Source organism: Podarcis filfolensis, assembly GCF_964270895.1.
Source record: "Podarcis filfolensis genome assembly, chromosome: 2".
Lineage (NCBI taxonomy): Eukaryota > Metazoa > Chordata > Lepidosauria > Squamata > Lacertidae > Podarcis > Podarcis filfolensis.
This window is the reverse complement of record NC_139605.1, coordinates 12,768,334-12,783,786: the sequence shown is the minus strand read 5'-3', so window position 1 is coordinate 12,783,786 and position 15,453 is coordinate 12,768,334. Positions and strand designations below refer to the sequence as shown.

Below are 15,453 nucleotides of genomic sequence, written 5' to 3'. Positions count from 1 at the left end.
TGTCCACCCCCAGCGTAGAAATGCAACACTCATCCTCTGGCAGCAGCACCCAGCATGCCAAAGCTTACTAATTTTACTTATTTATATCCCACTTTTTCCCCCCAAGGAGCTGAGGGTGACATACATGGCTCTCTCCTCACCCTGAGACAGGGTTTGTGAGACGGTGACGGGCCGCATGGTGGCTCAGTAGCGATGTGAACCCTGATCTTTCCTACCGCAGTCCAACACAGTAACCGCTATACCCCGCTGCCTTAGGAAGTGTTCAAACCACACTCTTGTTAGCCCTACAAGGTTTTATCTTTCACCTGAATCAGTGTTAAGGTGTAAAAGCCGTATCATAACCAATCTGACAACTTCACTCAGGAATGTTTATATTCCACCTAAAAAGAACTTCATTTTTATTTGATGCTTTACTGAGGGAGGGTAGCCCTGGGCCAAGTGGAGCAGAAAGAAGAAGAAAGGACAATTGTATGGCCTCCTACATGGGAGAATGCAAAGGGACTCGCATACAAGTCTTATCAATTTGTGAACCTTGCAAACTGCCACAGGTGATCGTTACAAGGAAGCATCTATTTGGGAATATTGTAAAGCTATTCCCTTTCTAGGTTGTTTTTTTTTTTAAAAGGAAAGCATGTAAATATATATATACACACAATATACATATGAGGTTTGGTTGTTAAGAACGAAATAGTGTTTTTTTAAAAAAAACCTTTCATTGGTTTTACTTTTATATTATTAACACGGCTGTTGAGGAAGCGATATCAATGGTAAAGATTTAAATCGGCCTTTTCCTTGGCGACTTCAATTGCCGGTTTTGATCAATTCATTCTGTAATGCAAGAGTGATGAACTTGGCTGCAGTCGCTGGGCCACAAGGCAACTCAATATCCCACCAGCCAAAAGAGCGTTTTGAGAAAACACAAGCACCACCAGTCCCTCGACAAGTGGCTTTATTTACTGATTCAGCAGCAACTCGAGGACTCCGCTGGGGGAGAAAGGTCACAGCAACCAGAAGACGGGGTTGGGAAGGGGGGACGTAAGTTGGGAAGGAACTTAAATATTTGGCCTGAGAAGGGAGTGGCTGTCTGCATTGTGCACAAAAAAGGACAAAGAGGTGAGCCCCAGAGAGCAGGCCTCCCTATCCAGGAGGGTTTGGGGGCAGTGACCATTACAAGTCCTCGGCCACAAAGGCTTGCTGGGCGTTGGGGAACCTCTGCGGGGTGAAGCTGGGATCAGCTTGCAGCCGCTTCTGCAGATCAGATTTCAGCTGAAAGAGAGAAGAAAATGGAGAGTGAGGGGCAGGAGTCCGGCTGCCCCAAATCGCCTGGACAGATACCGTATTTTTCGCTCTATAGGATGCACTTTTTCCCCTCCAAAAATGAAGGGGAAATGTGTGTGCGTCCTATGGAGCGAATGCAGGCTCCTTGGTTTCAGTGATAGAAACGCTGAAGCCTGGAGAGCGAGAGGGGTTGGTGCGCACCAAGCCCTCTCGCTCTCCAGGCTTCAGGCAGCTATCCGCAAGCCTTCGGAGTGCGCCCCCAGCCCCGCAAGCTCTGGGAGCTGCGTGCAACCTTGCCACCGCTCCCAGACCTGTTCTGGGGGCTGGGGTCGGGGGAATCTCGGGCTGCCCCCGCCCCAGCCCCGCGGCTAAAAACGAAGCCTCTCCGGCTGGAGAGGTTGCGCGCTGCTAAACAGGAAGCCAAGACAGCCAGCGGGATGGATCCCGCTCGCTGTCTTGGCTTCTTTGCTCTTTAGGGCGGGGGGGGGGATAATTTTTTCCTTTATTCCCCCCCCCCTAAAAACTAGGTGACCCTATGGTCCAGTGTGCCCTATGGAGCGAAAAATACGGTAGGTGTCATACAGCCCCCATTGGGGTATAAAAGCAGAAACTAAGGCCTCACCCACCAACAGACCCCCGTCCTCACCTGCTGTCGGTAGCCCTCCTGCAGCGCTGGCTCTGCTAGATCTCTGCTCAGGCTCTCGGCGCTCGTCAGAGGTTTCACGCCTGCTACTTTGGCCGCTTTGTTGACTGCCTCGGACAGAAGGAGCTGGGGACCATCCCCCTGCATAGTCTTCCAAGAGAGGGAAGAGACCGGTTTAGGGTTCCGCGCTTGCAATAAGGTCCTGGAGCGGCAGGTAAGCCGGAGCGGAACCTGTCTGCGTTATGCGATCAGCCAAAAAGCACAGCAGACATTCACACAAAGACTTCCTTCAGCTGTGGATCAACCCTGCTACACACACCCAAAGCATGAGGGGAAGTTCCCACAAGGCAACCCTCCCCAGCTCTGAAGCAAGGATGAATGAAAGCTCACATGACTAGAGGCCAGAGCCAGTAAGAGCCCTGCATCACTATTGTGAGTCTAGTTGTAAACATCCAGGTCTGGGATGTGCTGAAATTATGGAAGCAAGCGTTAGCCCTTACTCAAAGTTGGGGTTTGAGAAAACCGACTTCCAAAACTTTTGCTTTTTTTCATTCGTCACGTCTACTAGAGGGAGAGAGGATTTTGCATCCTTATTAGTGATACCATTTCCTTTCCATCATTTATTTACTTCTTGAATTTCTTTACTGCCCTTCCTCTGAGGATCACAGGGCAACATGAAAACCACAGAAAAATACGTAACACAGTAACATCATGAAAGAAGAAGTTAGAATTCCCAAGGGAAGGGATGTTGGGTGGGCATCACAAAGGGGAGAAGACTAAAAGGGAAAGAAGTGAGGAGTTTCTCAAAACAAAAACCCAGAACATCTGCAGTGAACTGAGGACATGTCATGTCTCCCAAACCAGAAGGAGCTCAAGTCAGATTTAAATCTGCCTCCACTCTACACTTCCCATTGGTGAAAACTGTCCACCAGAGTCGGAGCGAAAAATAAATATTTGTTTCCCCCCAGAAAATTCACCACCCACAAGCAAGGCGCCTCCGTATCCCATCAAAACAAAAGAGGTTTAAAGACACTCAAGGCAAATCTTAAAAAATGTAGTGTAAACACCGACAACTGGGAAACACTGGCCTGCGAGCGCTCCAGTTGGAGAACAGCCTTTACCAAACGTGTCATTGGCTTTCAAGACACTCAAGCACAGGACAAAAGGGAAAAACGTGCTAAAAGGAAGGCACGCTTGGCAAACCCTCACCATGATCAACTCCCACCCAGAAACCTATGTCCCCACTGTGGAAGGACGTGTGGATCCAGAATTGGCCTCCACAGTCACTTACAGACTCACTGTTAAGACTTTGTTAGTGGAAGACATGTTAGAATTCCTGCTCCATGACTGCAGTCATGGGATTGCTGTCTTTCACATGACGGTGTATGTTTTGACTCCACAAAGTGGGAAGTGACAGAGACAGGATGTTTGTGTTACTGTGTTCCGTAAAGTGGGACTATTGCCCTTTGTTTTGTTTTTTCTTTGCTGTCTGATACTAGAGAGAGAGAGGGAGCCATGTTGCAGTGCTCCATGTGTGTTTATATGTAAATAAAGTAGATTAGCCCAAATGCTGAGTTGCTGAGGTCCGTCACGCAAGCTGCAAAGACTCTGTGGATCCCTAAGTGTGCCGGTGTTGGTTGGCTTCGGTCGCTGTGATGTTTGGGCTGAAGAATGCTTTTGAAGCTCCCGAACAATGGACCAGGAGGGACAGAACATGGCAGTCGGGCATGTGTCTCTGCCAGGGTCCTACTCGAGTGTAGGACAAGACAATCATACTCCGCTATGAGTGATCGCCAAAGAAGAAGATGATCCCATCAAGGGAAATGGAATCGTGGACTTGCAGAATTGGAAGGGACCCATAGGACCATCCAGTTCAGCCCTCTCCAATGCAGGAAGTGCTGCTTTAAGCCCCTGGGGTTGGCCACGCGAGGAGAACCTGCTGTTTAAGAGAGGCCGGGCCGCCTTTGTCATTTCCGTGGGGCAACCCGAGCGAAGCGCATCCTCCCTGGGGCAGAAGGGCCCTCTCACCTTGCGCCGCTTGGCCGGCATGCCGCTCAGGTAGGCGTCGCTGAGGGGGGGCTGCTGCTTCAGTTTGCGCTGGCTCTGGATGTCCTCCCGGATGATGGGCACCCACTCCTTGCGGACGAGGAGGAGGGAAGAGGAAAGCATTGGGGGACCCGTTAGCAACTCCAGAGAGTTCTTTCTCCCCGCCCTCCCCCGGTCGCCGCTCGCTTCCGCCCCAGACCACTCACAGGGGGCACGGCAGCTGCCCAGGGCTCTGTGTCGGGGGCGGGCGGCTCCCCTTGCTGCGGCTCCTCGTGCTCCGGCTCCCCGTGCTGCTGGGGCATGGCCTCCTCGGCCGTTGTGGCCGGGGCCGGGGACGCGGCGCTGTCTCGCTGCGAGGAAAGGGAGGAGAGAATAGGAGCAGGGCCCAAGCAAGGTGCGCCTGCCAGGAACATATCCCCGGTGTTTCAGGCAGAAAAGGGGCTTGGCCCAGTGGGCAGCACTGGGTGGGGGCAGCTTCAGAATCAATAATTAAGTTTTTCCCCATATACCAGCAAGTTGCGAAGGGCTTCAGACACACACATTAAGCCTAGAAGGTTGGGGGAGGGAGGCAGCCTCTGTCCTTCCATTTGCCATATGGGAACACTTCTCATCCACCTCTCAAGGTTCTTACAAGGATCACTGGCAGTAGCTCACGCTAAGGGCTTTGTATATTATTTTATTTATATGCCGCCCATCCAACTGGTTTTCCCCAGCCACTCTAGACAGCAGCAAAAGGTGAAGGCACAATAAAACACCAACTATTAAGAACTTCCCTGTAACAGGACTGCCTTCAGATGTCTTCTAAAAGTCTCCTGGAGGGCGTTCCACGGGGCGGGTGCCACCACCGAGAAGGCCCTCTGCCTGGCTGCCTGTAACCTCACTTCTCGCAGGGAGGGAACCGCCAGAAGACCCTGGGAACCATACCCTCTCCCAGCTCCACAGCACCCTGACACATTCAAAGAAGCCGGGGGCTCCCGGCTCCCACTCCGTACCTGCAGGGTTTCGGAAGGCTGCTCTGCAGCCTGAAGCTCCATCGGTTCTTCTGGTACAGGCTAAAAGGATGGGAGGAGAGAGAGAGTGCATTCAGAGGCCTTGGTGGCGATACCCAGCACCCACAATAGAGTCACAGTCTCCCCACACACCTCCCCCTCTGATCTCCCAACAAACAAGTCCCACCGGGATGTGGTCCACAAAACAATCTGATCTGGCTCCTGGTGGCCCTACCAAATCTTAGCCAAAGGAAAAATGAAGAAGGTGAGAGAGACTGCAGACAGCACCCCGCAACTGCTCTCTCCTTGGGTTTTGCATGGAATGTCTTGGCTGTGCACTGGCCCCCGGTGGAGTACAGGGTCAGGTTTAAGGTGCTGGTTTTGACCTTTAAAGCCCTATGGGGCCTAGGACCCTCGTACCTGCGGGACCGCCTCTCCTGGTATGCCCCACGGAGAGCCTCAAGGTCCATAAATAGCAACACTTTGGAGGTCCCGAGCCGCAAGGTGGTTAGATTGGTCTCAACAAGGGCCAGGGCCTTTTCTTTTCTTTTTTTAAATAAATTTTTATTAATTTACATCAAAAAACAAAAAATAAAAACATATTAGTTTCACATCTAATTTTTTCACAACTTATTCCTTTTCTGGACTTCCTTCAGCTTTTCCGTAAATCATCCATAGTTATTATTTAAATTACGCATTTCTTAGTTTTATATTGACATTATTTATATCTTTCTTTCTATTCCCTTTAGACAATATTTCTTAATTTTTCACAGTGCTTCTTTAAATCCCATTAGCGTTATCTGTCCCTCACTTATATATTCCAGGTATTCCACAAATTTCCCCCAGTCCTCGATGAACTTTTGGGGGCCAGGGCCTTTTCAGTACTGGCCCCGACTTGGTGGAACGCTCTGTCACAAGAGACCAGGGCCCTGCGGGACTTGACATCTTTCCACAGGACCTGCAAGACAGAGCTGTTCCGCCTGGCCTTTGGTTTGGACTCAGTCTGACCCTTATGTTTCCCTCCCCTTATGGTTTTGATTTATGGGCTACTATTAAAATGAGGCTGCATTTTAAATTGTATTTTAACCCGTATTTTAATAAACTGGGTTTTGTTTGTTTCCCCCTAGGGACGCGGGTGACGCTGTGGGTTAAACCACGGAGCCTAGGACTTGCCGATCAGAAGGTCAGCGGTTCGAATCCCCGCGACAGGGTGAGCTCCCGTTGCTCAGTCCCTGCTCCTGCCAACCTAGCAGTTCAAAAGCACGTCAAAGTGCAAGTAGATAAATAGGTACTGCTCTGGCGGGAAGGTAAACGGCGTTTCCGTGCGCTACTCTGGTTCGCCAGAAGCGGCTTAGTCATGCTGGCCACATGACCCGGAAGCTGTATGCCGGCTCCCTCAGCCAATAAAGCGAGATGAGCGCCTCAACCCCAGAGTCGGCCACGGCTGGACCTAATGGTCAGGGGTCCTTTTACCTTTACCTTGTTTCCCCCTATTATGTTTTATTGTAATTTTATTCGTGTTAGCTGCCCTGAGCCTGGCTCTGGCTGGGGAGGGCGGGGTATGAAGAAAAATAATTATTATTATTATTATTATTATTATTATTATTAATAATAATGATGATGATGATGCCCCGTAACTGCAATGTCCTCACTGCAACTGAAATTGTGGAATGTAGGACAGTATGGAGTTATGGGCCAAAATGCTCAACACTCGGGAGACCTGGACCAGCGTCTCCTCAACAATAGAGGAGCCTCCCAAAAGGTACGGGAAACTAGGATTTAGTACCTGATTCCACCCACGCTTCTCTATCCAATTTCAGGAGTCTTACCTGTGGGGGGTCGCCCATCCTGCGGACATACTGTAGTATTTGATCCTCTGTGACGGGCATGTGCTCCAGGATGACCTGCAGCCGCATGCTCATCATGGTGGTGAGCCAGCTCACCAAGGAGGGGTTCATGTCTGCCGACATCCGCCTCTGCCGCCCAGGCAGGCCAAGAAAGAGAAAGAGACACAAGGCTGTCAGGACTGCAAACTCCCATTCCAAGCCAGCAGCCCTCAGTGAACGAGACGGCGTCCTTCTAATTCATTGACGCAACCTCGAAATTAGCCAGGGCAACAAGTCCTTTGGGACAAGTTAAGTGAGTTGGCAATAAACAACTCACAAATTTAACTGTTTCAATGAAAAGAGTCATTAGGGCTGAAGAAAGTGGGAGACCAGCTGAGATCATCCATTTGTTTTCCTAAGGTACTTCATGACCAACACAACTCCAATACAGTGGTACCTCAGATTATGAACTTAATTCGTTCCAGAGGTCCGTTCTTAACCTGAGGTGCGCTTTCGCTAATGGGGCTTCCCGCTGCTGCCACGCGATTTCTGTTCTCATCCTGGGGCAAAGTTCTTAACCCGAGGTACTATTTCTGGGTTAGCGGAGTTTGTAACCTGAAGTGTTTGTAACCCGAGGTGTTTGTAACCCGAGGTACCACTGTACTGCATTAGCTGAGGCCCCATGCAATACAGTGGTACCTCGGGTTAAGAACTTAATTCGTTCTGGAGGTCCGTTCTTAACCTGAAACTGTTCTGAACCTGAGGTACCACTTTAGCTAATAGGGCCTCCCGCTGCCACTGTTGTGCCAGCACACAATCTCTGTTCTCATCTTGAAGCAAAGTTCTTAACCCGAGGTACTATTTCTGGGTTAACAGAGTTTGTAACCTGAAACATCTGTAACCTGAAGTGTCGGTAACCCGAGTTACCACTGTACAGAACAAAGTATGCTGGACTCTGACGGGGGAGACTGGGATTGTTACCTATAATCCCCACTCAGTTACAAAGCACACCGGTGGGACTCTGGTTCAGCTGTTCCCTGCCGGGCCAGTCTACCTTACGAGATAAATTGGGGTGGCTAACTTCCATACTTCCTTCAATCGGTTTCGTTCTCCAATTTTTCTGTACCATTTTTAACGAGATTATCATTGGGCAGACGTCAGGAAAGGTGAAACAGTCACACTTTGAACAGTGAAGGGCTTTATAAGGCCTTCCATTCGCCAGGAGCACAGTGTGGAAGCTAGTTGCTTGACCATGTTTCCCACGCCCTATTTCAACCGTCTCACCCCTGGGCACATCCATATTAACTTATGCTTGCAGAATTCCAAACGGGACTTCCAGCACGCAGCTCTGCCCATGCGATCCCGACGCTGTCGTCGGGAGACGCCACAACTCGCAGGCTTCCTTTTCTCTTCAGTTGGCTCTAGTATCTCCCCCACTGCCCTGAATCAGCCCTACAGCCCCGGAAGATGAGGAACGTCAGCAGAGCACAACTCATCACTCACAATGCGGTCGTTGATGACAGCAGTCAGGGCTCCCTGCTCCCCCCGCAAGCAGTAGAGGTTCAGCGCCAGGCACTCGAACAGGCCCTGGTTGCACAGCTCCAGCAGCCGATACCCAAAGGTATTATCTGAAAGGAGAGAGGAGATGGATGCTGGAGGGGGTGGGGAAGGAGGAGAAGCAGCCCCCTCCGGAAAGCTCCCGGATCTCAGCCCACCGCCTTACCAGTGCAATGGAGGATGTGCATTGCAATGCGGTTGAATTGTTCCTGCAGGAATTCCAGGTTGGTGCGGGTGATGTCAACGCCATCTTGAACTCGGACGGAGGCCTAGGGGGGAAATGGGAGGCATCAGAGACGAGGGGGAAGGGGGAAGTCGGGGTTATATAGCTCTTGGGCAGCAAGGTAAAGGTAAAGGGACCCCTGACCATTAGGTCCAGTCATGGCCGACTCTGGGGTTGCGGCGCTCATCTCGCTTTATTGGCTGAGGGAGCCGGCATACAGCTTCTGGGTCATGTGGCCAGCATGACTAAGCCACTTCTGGCGAACCAGAGCAGCGCACGGAAATGCCGTTTACCTTCCCACTGGAGCGGTACCTATTTATCTACTTGCACTTTGTGCTTTCGAACTGCTAGGTTGGCAGGAGCAGGGACCGAGCAACGGGAGCTCACTCCGTCATGGGAATTCGAACCACCGACTTTCTGATCAGCAAGTCCTAGGCTCTGTGGTTTAATACACAGCGTCACCCGCGTCCTGCTTTGGGCAGCAAGAAGCCAGCTCAAAGAGTGTTTCCGCCTGCATCTGTTCTTGTCACATGTTGACTGCCTACCATTGTGGAGGCTAGACCAGGGGTCAGCAAACTTTTTCAGCAGGGGGCCGGTCCACTGTCCCTCAGACCATGTGGGGGGCCGGACTATATTTTGGGAAAAATAATGAACAAATTCCTATGCCCCACGAATAACCCAGAGATGCATTTTAAATCAAAGCACACCTTCTACTCGTGTAAAAACACCAGGCAGGCCCCACAAATAACCCAGAGGTACATTTTAAATAAAAGGACACATTCTACTCATGTAAAAACACGCTGATTCCCAGACCGTCCGTGGGCCGGATTTAGAAGGCGATTGGACTGGATCCGGCACCCGGGCCTTAGGTTGCCTACCTATGGACTAGACATTTTCAGATCAAACTATTAACCAAAAACAAAAACTTCAGGGAGGAAATCCATCTCCCGCTTTGACAATCGTTCTGTTAGTGCAGGGTTTCCCAAACTTGGGTTTCTGCTGCTTTGGAGTCCAATTCCCATAATCCCTGACCACCACTGGTCCTGCTAGCTAGGGATGATGGGGGTTGTACCCCAAAAACAGCTGGAGACCCAAGTTTGGGAAAACCTGCAACAGTGCAAGAATTTCAGCTTGCCAACTGGAATGATTCCCTCTCTTATCCATCCACCTGGTGCAGGTCTGGGGCTTCGCCACACAAAAACAGCAGGAATCAACACTATGGTCAAAGAGACAGACAAGGAATACCTAGCAAAACTTGAGACAAAACTTGAGTTTTGTTTGGTTTTCCCCACAGAAGACCCAACCTAACCCATCAGAGGTGGGGAAGATCTGGAGGGTAGGATGACTCCTTTCCCTGGAGGAGGAGGCAAAATTTTGAAGACCCTGTGATGGCAAGAAATACAAATGCTGGAAATGTAAAGAAAAAGAAGGAGCCTTTTATCATATGTGGTGGGTATGTAAAGTAATTAAAAATTTCTGGGAGATGACTTACAAAAAAATGTTTAAAATAACTTTTGTTAAAAAAACCAGCAGCTTTTTTATTAGGAATTATAGCTACCGAGATACCAAAGGACCAGAAAATACTGTTCATTTATGCGACAACAGCTGCACAGATACTACTAGCCCAGAGATAGAAGGAAGAGACAACCCTGACCAGAGAAGAAGGGCAAACCAAGTTGATGGGACTATGCCAAAATGGCAAAATTAACTGGGAAGCTCAGAAATCAAATAGACAATAACTTTTAAAAAGAATGGGAAAAGTTTATAATTGATTTACAAGACCATTGTAAGCAGGTTAAAACACTGGCAGAATTTTAACCACAATTGGAATGTAACGGAAAGTTATGTATAATTTAGAAGGATAAAAATTTGGGTAAGTGTTGATATGCAGTTGGAAATATTACCATTAGGACCCAGGGAAGGGATGGGGGGAAGTCAGGAGATTCAGAGCAATCTCGATATTTGGATTCTGAATTGCTTTTTGTTGTACAGTTGTACCTAGGGTTAAGTACTTACTTCGTTCTGCAGGTCCGTTCTTAACCTGAAACTGTTCTTAACCTGAAGCACCACTTTAGCTAATGGGGCCTCTCGCTGCTGCTGTGCCACTGGAGCACAATTTCTGTTCTCATCCTGAAGCAAAGTTCTTAAACCGAGGTACTATTTCTGGGTTAGCAGAGCCTGTAACCTGAAGCGTATGTAACCTGAAGCGTATGTAACCCAAGGTACCACTGTACTTTTATGTTTTTGAAAATCAAATAATAAAATTATTTTAAAAAGAAAATAAATACGAATGCTGTCCCGGGTACCAACTAATTATTTCAGTGACCAAGATGCCTGGGCCCATCTAAATCCTGCCCCAAGTCTCCGCAGCCCACAAACACATCGCAGCGCAGGGAGAAGTGGAACTTACAAAACTCTCCCGAATGTACTCCTCCAAGCCGTTGATCAAATTGCATGTGGCCATCTGGAAAAGCCGGAAGAGAGAGGAAACTGTTAGCACGCACCACAGGAATGGACTCAAGGTGGGGAAGGAGGGGAGGTCGCGCCTGGAACTAGGGGCGGGTCCACTCACCCGAACGTTGCGCTCGGTGGGCTCCTGGCCATGCAGGTACTCCTCCCGGAAGAAGCGGCTGAGCTGAGGCTGGATCCGCTGGAGCGGCTGGAACTGCCCGTGCAGCAGCATCACCATGTCGACCATGGAGAAGTTCTGGCAGATGAGGGAGAGCAGATCTCCAAAGAAGCCTAGAAAAGAGGGACACAAACCTTGCAAGCTGACCCTCTGCTTAACCCGAATGGGACGGGAGGACGCAGCAGTGGCTGGAAACCCCGGGAGAGAGAGAGAACAGAAGGCGATATTGACGACTCCCTTGCCCTGCCCTGGGATTTCCCCAGGGAGAAAGAGCCTCACGGCACTTCTGCCTGGCTGGAGGGAAGGGAGCAATGTCAGCTGGGAGAGGAAGTCCTTCTAGCAAAAGACGTCTCTATGGGCTATTGCTGGCAAGGAGCTCAGGCAGGAGAGTGGCCAAGAGGCAGAGCTGCAACCCAGCTTGTCCCGTTTCAGCCAGGAGCTTGTTCTCAGTCAGCCTAAGGCAGGGGTCAGCAAACGTTTTCAGCAGGGGGCCAGCTCACTGTCCCTCAGACCTTGTGGGGGGGCGGACTATATTTTTGGGGGAACACAGAGAGAGGAGGTGAAGCTGGAAAAGGAATCCGCCCCCCTCCACCTTCTCCTCCTTGGGCAACGGTGGCAGAGCCAGGGCCCCAAAGTCCAGACCAGTGTTTCCCATCATCCTGAGCGAGCAAGACCAGTGGTCAGGGATGATGGGAATAGTAGTCCAAAAACAGCTGGAGAACCAAGTTTGGGAAACGCTGGTCCAGACTGTGGGAGGTTGTGGGTGACGGACATCCAAGAAAAAGGAGGAGCAAGGTTTGCAAGGGGTTCTAGAGAGGGTAGTGACCGGAGAGATCAAAAGGGTCAGCCTACTTCTCCCAACTGGGGCAACCAGGACCCCAGAAAACAAGAGGAGTCTTTGAATTGGTCAGGGGGCAGAAGGCAGCCTTCTTCAAACCAGTGGGTTTCCAAGCACAATTCAAAGTATTGGGGCTGACCTTTAAAGCCCTAAATGGTCTCAGCCCAGTATACCTGAAGGAAGGTCTCCACCCCATCATTCAGCCAGGGAGGAAGCACTGGTTGTCAAACCATTCTGTAGCTATCTTAGGGGGAGAATAGAGGGCACCGAGCAACTCTCAGCACCCTGAAGGAGCGTCTCCACCCCCATTGTTCAGCCCAGACACTGAGGTCCAGCTCTGAGGGCCTTCTGGCAGTTCCCTCACTGCAAGAAGTGAGGTTACAGGGAAGCAGGCAGAGGGCCTTCTCGGTAGTGGCACCCGCCCTGTGGAACACCCTCCCATCAGATATCAAGGAAATAAACAACTATCTGACTTTTAGAAGACATCTGAAGGCAGCCCTGTTTGGCTTTTAAAGTTTGATGTTTTATCCTGTTTTTAATATTCTGTTGGAAGCCGCCCAGAGTGTCTGGGGAAACCCAGCCAGACAGGTGGGGTATAAATAATAAATTATTTTTATCTGGTTTTCAACATCACAATATATCACCAGCTAAACACTGAGGTAGATCTCACGATGTCTGTAATAAGGATGGAGCTATGTAGAGGCACCGGCTGGCTTCATGGTTTTCCCTGCTTCGTGATTTTTGCACACAATATATTGCCAGGTCCAAAATTATGAAGCCAATAGCACAATATGGACTTCAAACCGATTGCTGTTGTTGTTATTAACCGGCAGCCCCCCCCCCCCAGTGCAAGGGGGGCACACCCAAGACCTTCCTTACCCAGAGCCCCTTCTGTGCCTGGCTCAAAGATGTTGCTGGTGCCGCTCAGGCGCTGGATGAAGTCCGCGATGCTCTCGGTGCTGCCCTGCTGGGCGCTGAGCGACCCCATCATGGACGACAGCACCCCTTGCACCACACTGGTGAAGAATTCGGGTGGCAGGGAGTCTGCCGAGGCGCCGCCACGGACGTTGCTGCTCCCACCCCCCAAAGGCGGCTCCATGCCGCTTTGGGGAGCCGAGGGCGGGGGAGGAGGCGGTGGCGGGGAGGCCGCTGGCTGCGGGGGAGGCGGGGCCTGCTCCGGAGGGTGGGGAGGAGCCGCCCCCATCTGCGTCGCCTGCGGAGAGAAGGAGAGGGGGAAGTGAGGCCGGAAGGGTGCTGGGGAAAGGCATGCAAAGGCTTCCAGGCCAGCAGGTGCAGGTCAAAGTGAAGGCAGGGCTGGGGCCAAAAGATGGCAGGTCTCTGGGTGACACGAAGCACATCAAGCAAGGGCTTTGGAGAAAGGTGAAGGTAAAGGGACCCCTGACCATTAGGTCCAGTCTCAGACAACTCTGGGGTTGCGGCGCTCATCTCGCTTTACTGGCTGAGGGAGCCGGCGTATAGCTTCCGGGTCATGTGGCCAGCATGACTAAGCCGCTTCTGGTGAACCAGAGCAGCGCACGGAAACACCGTTTCCCTTCCCGCCGGAGCGGTACCTATTTATCTACTTGCACTTTGATGTGCTTTTGAACTGCTAGGCTGGCAGGAGCAGGGACCGAGCAACGGGAGCTCACCCCGTCGTGGGGATTCGAACCGCCGACCTTCTGATTGGCAAGTCCTAGGCTCTGTGGTTTAACCCACAGCACCACCCGCCAGCCTTTAAAGGAGATACAATAGCCATCTTCAAGTATCTCAAGGGCTGTCACATGGAAGAGGGAGCAAGCTTAGTTTTCTCCTGCTCTGGAGGGAAGGACTCGAACCGAGGGCTTCAAGTTACAAGGAAGGAAACTCCAACTAAACATCAGGAGAAAATTTCCGACAGCAAGAGCTGTTTGACACTGGAGCAGTCTCCCTCGGGAGTCTCCTTCCTTGGAGGTTTTTAAGCAGAGGCTGGATGACCATCTGTCCTGGATGCTTTAGCTGAGATTCCTGCACTGCAAGGTTCACTGATGAATCTTGGGGTTCCTTCCAGTTCTATGACTTTGCTCTCCTAAATTACACAGCTTAAATGGGCGCCGGGGGTAACTTGGAGCAGATTTTTCTGCAGAAGGACCGAGTTTGGCTCCATTAAAAAATGCCACACACTTTAACTGTGGTTGCGAATCACTTCAAGGCTTTTTCTAGCAGAGAGTGATTTATGGATTCAGCAGAGAGAACCCAAAACCCAGTACAGTGGTACCTCGGGTTAATAACTTAATTCGTTCCAGAGGTCCGTTCTTAACCTGAAACTGTTCTTAACCTGAGGTACCACTTTAGCTAATGGGGCCTCCCGCTGCCACTGCGCTATTTCTGTTCTCATCCTGAGGTAAAGTTCTTAACCTGAGGTATTATTTCTGGGTTAGCGGAGTCTGTAACCTGAAGCGTCTGTAACCTAAAGCATCTTTAACCTGAGGTACCACTGTATCTCCTGAAATTATACCAGCAGACCCTTCCTCCCCTGAGAGGAAGGATGGAAGAGGGGCTGATCTGCTGCCACGGCCCCCCGCCCCCTGCTGAAACCGCCACTGCGGGGAATGAAGCGAGGCTGGAACCAAGCTTACCTGGAGGAAGTCTGTCATGCCTTGCAGGAAAGCCGGGACGCCAGGCATTGCCACGGTGATGGTGGGGGAACCCAGGCCGGCCACACCAGCCATGCTGGAACCGGCTGCCCCCAGGATGTTCCCCAGCAGCTGAGAGAACTGGAGCTCCGCGGCGGCTGCCGTCGGGGGTTGGCCGGAGGGCATGGGCCCTCCCGGGGCACCGGCCGAGCTGCCCCCTGCAGCGGTGGTGGCGGTGTTGGTGGTGCCAGCGCTGGCCGAGGCTGTGGGAGGGGAGGCAGAATTGCTGGTGCTGAAGGCGGCTTGGGCGCTGACAGAGGAAGAGGTGGAGGAGGAGGAGGAGGAGGACGAAGAAGAAGGTGAAGTCCCGCTGCCCTGAGCTAGGAAGGAAAAACGAAGAGGTCTGCTATGTCAGTGACCAGGCAAGGGCACGGGAGCATTTGAGAAAGAGGAAGACAGATCCATCACAGACTCCCAATTTTAAAGGTTTCCTTCCGGCTAGCTTGCCTGGACCACACACCAACCACAGCTGGAGTTCTCTGTCTGTTTTCCAAAACAGGGTGGAGGGAAGCCAAACCCATGTGGGTAGGCCTACAGAGACCACACCATCTCACAGCAGAAACAGCCAGGATTCACAAGTGCCAAGGCTGCTCTTATGCTTCATAGGGCTTTCAGGAACAGAGCACAAGTAGGGAATGTCTACTCTTCCGGAAAAAGAATGCAAAGCTATGCTTGGAAGCGCATAGGAAACCTTGCCTAATCATGGAAACCAGAGGAGCTGAATAGGATTTACAGGAACTGGAGACGGGGCT

The 15,453-nt window shown here is 51.1% G+C and overlaps 1 protein-coding gene across 33 annotated transcripts in view; it reads right to left on the bottom strand.

Moving 5' to 3' along the window:
* Positions 1-932: 932 nt before the first annotated feature.
* Positions 933-15,453, bottom strand: part of BAG6 (BAG cochaperone 6) — a 33,147-nt gene continuing 18,626 nt past the window's right edge. For 20 of the 33 annotated variants that reach the window (XM_083600475.1, XM_083600482.1, XM_083600464.1 and 17 more), the window contains 12 exons: positions 14,645-15,021; positions 12,909-13,242; positions 11,135-11,304; positions 10,973-11,026; positions 8,506-8,608; positions 8,286-8,410; positions 6,786-6,932; positions 4,960-5,019; positions 4,174-4,317; positions 3,950-4,057; positions 1,925-2,071; positions 933-1,266 (listed from right to left, as the gene is read on the bottom strand). In XM_083600475.1, coding sequence (XP_083456601.1) covers positions 1,168-1,266; positions 1,925-2,071; positions 3,950-4,057; positions 4,174-4,317; positions 4,960-5,019; positions 6,786-6,932; positions 8,286-8,410; positions 8,506-8,608; positions 10,973-11,026; positions 11,135-11,304; positions 12,909-13,242; positions 14,645-15,021 — 1,868 coding nt within the window. In that variant the 3' untranslated portion in view covers positions 933-1,167. The remainder of the gene's footprint in view (positions 1,267-1,924; positions 2,072-3,949; positions 4,058-4,173; positions 4,318-4,959; positions 5,020-6,785; positions 6,933-8,285; positions 8,411-8,505; positions 8,609-10,972; positions 11,027-11,134; positions 11,305-12,908; positions 13,243-14,644; positions 15,022-15,453) is intronic. The other 13 variants (XM_083600468.1, XM_083600476.1, XM_083600471.1 and 10 more) reach the window with 1 other exon arrangement.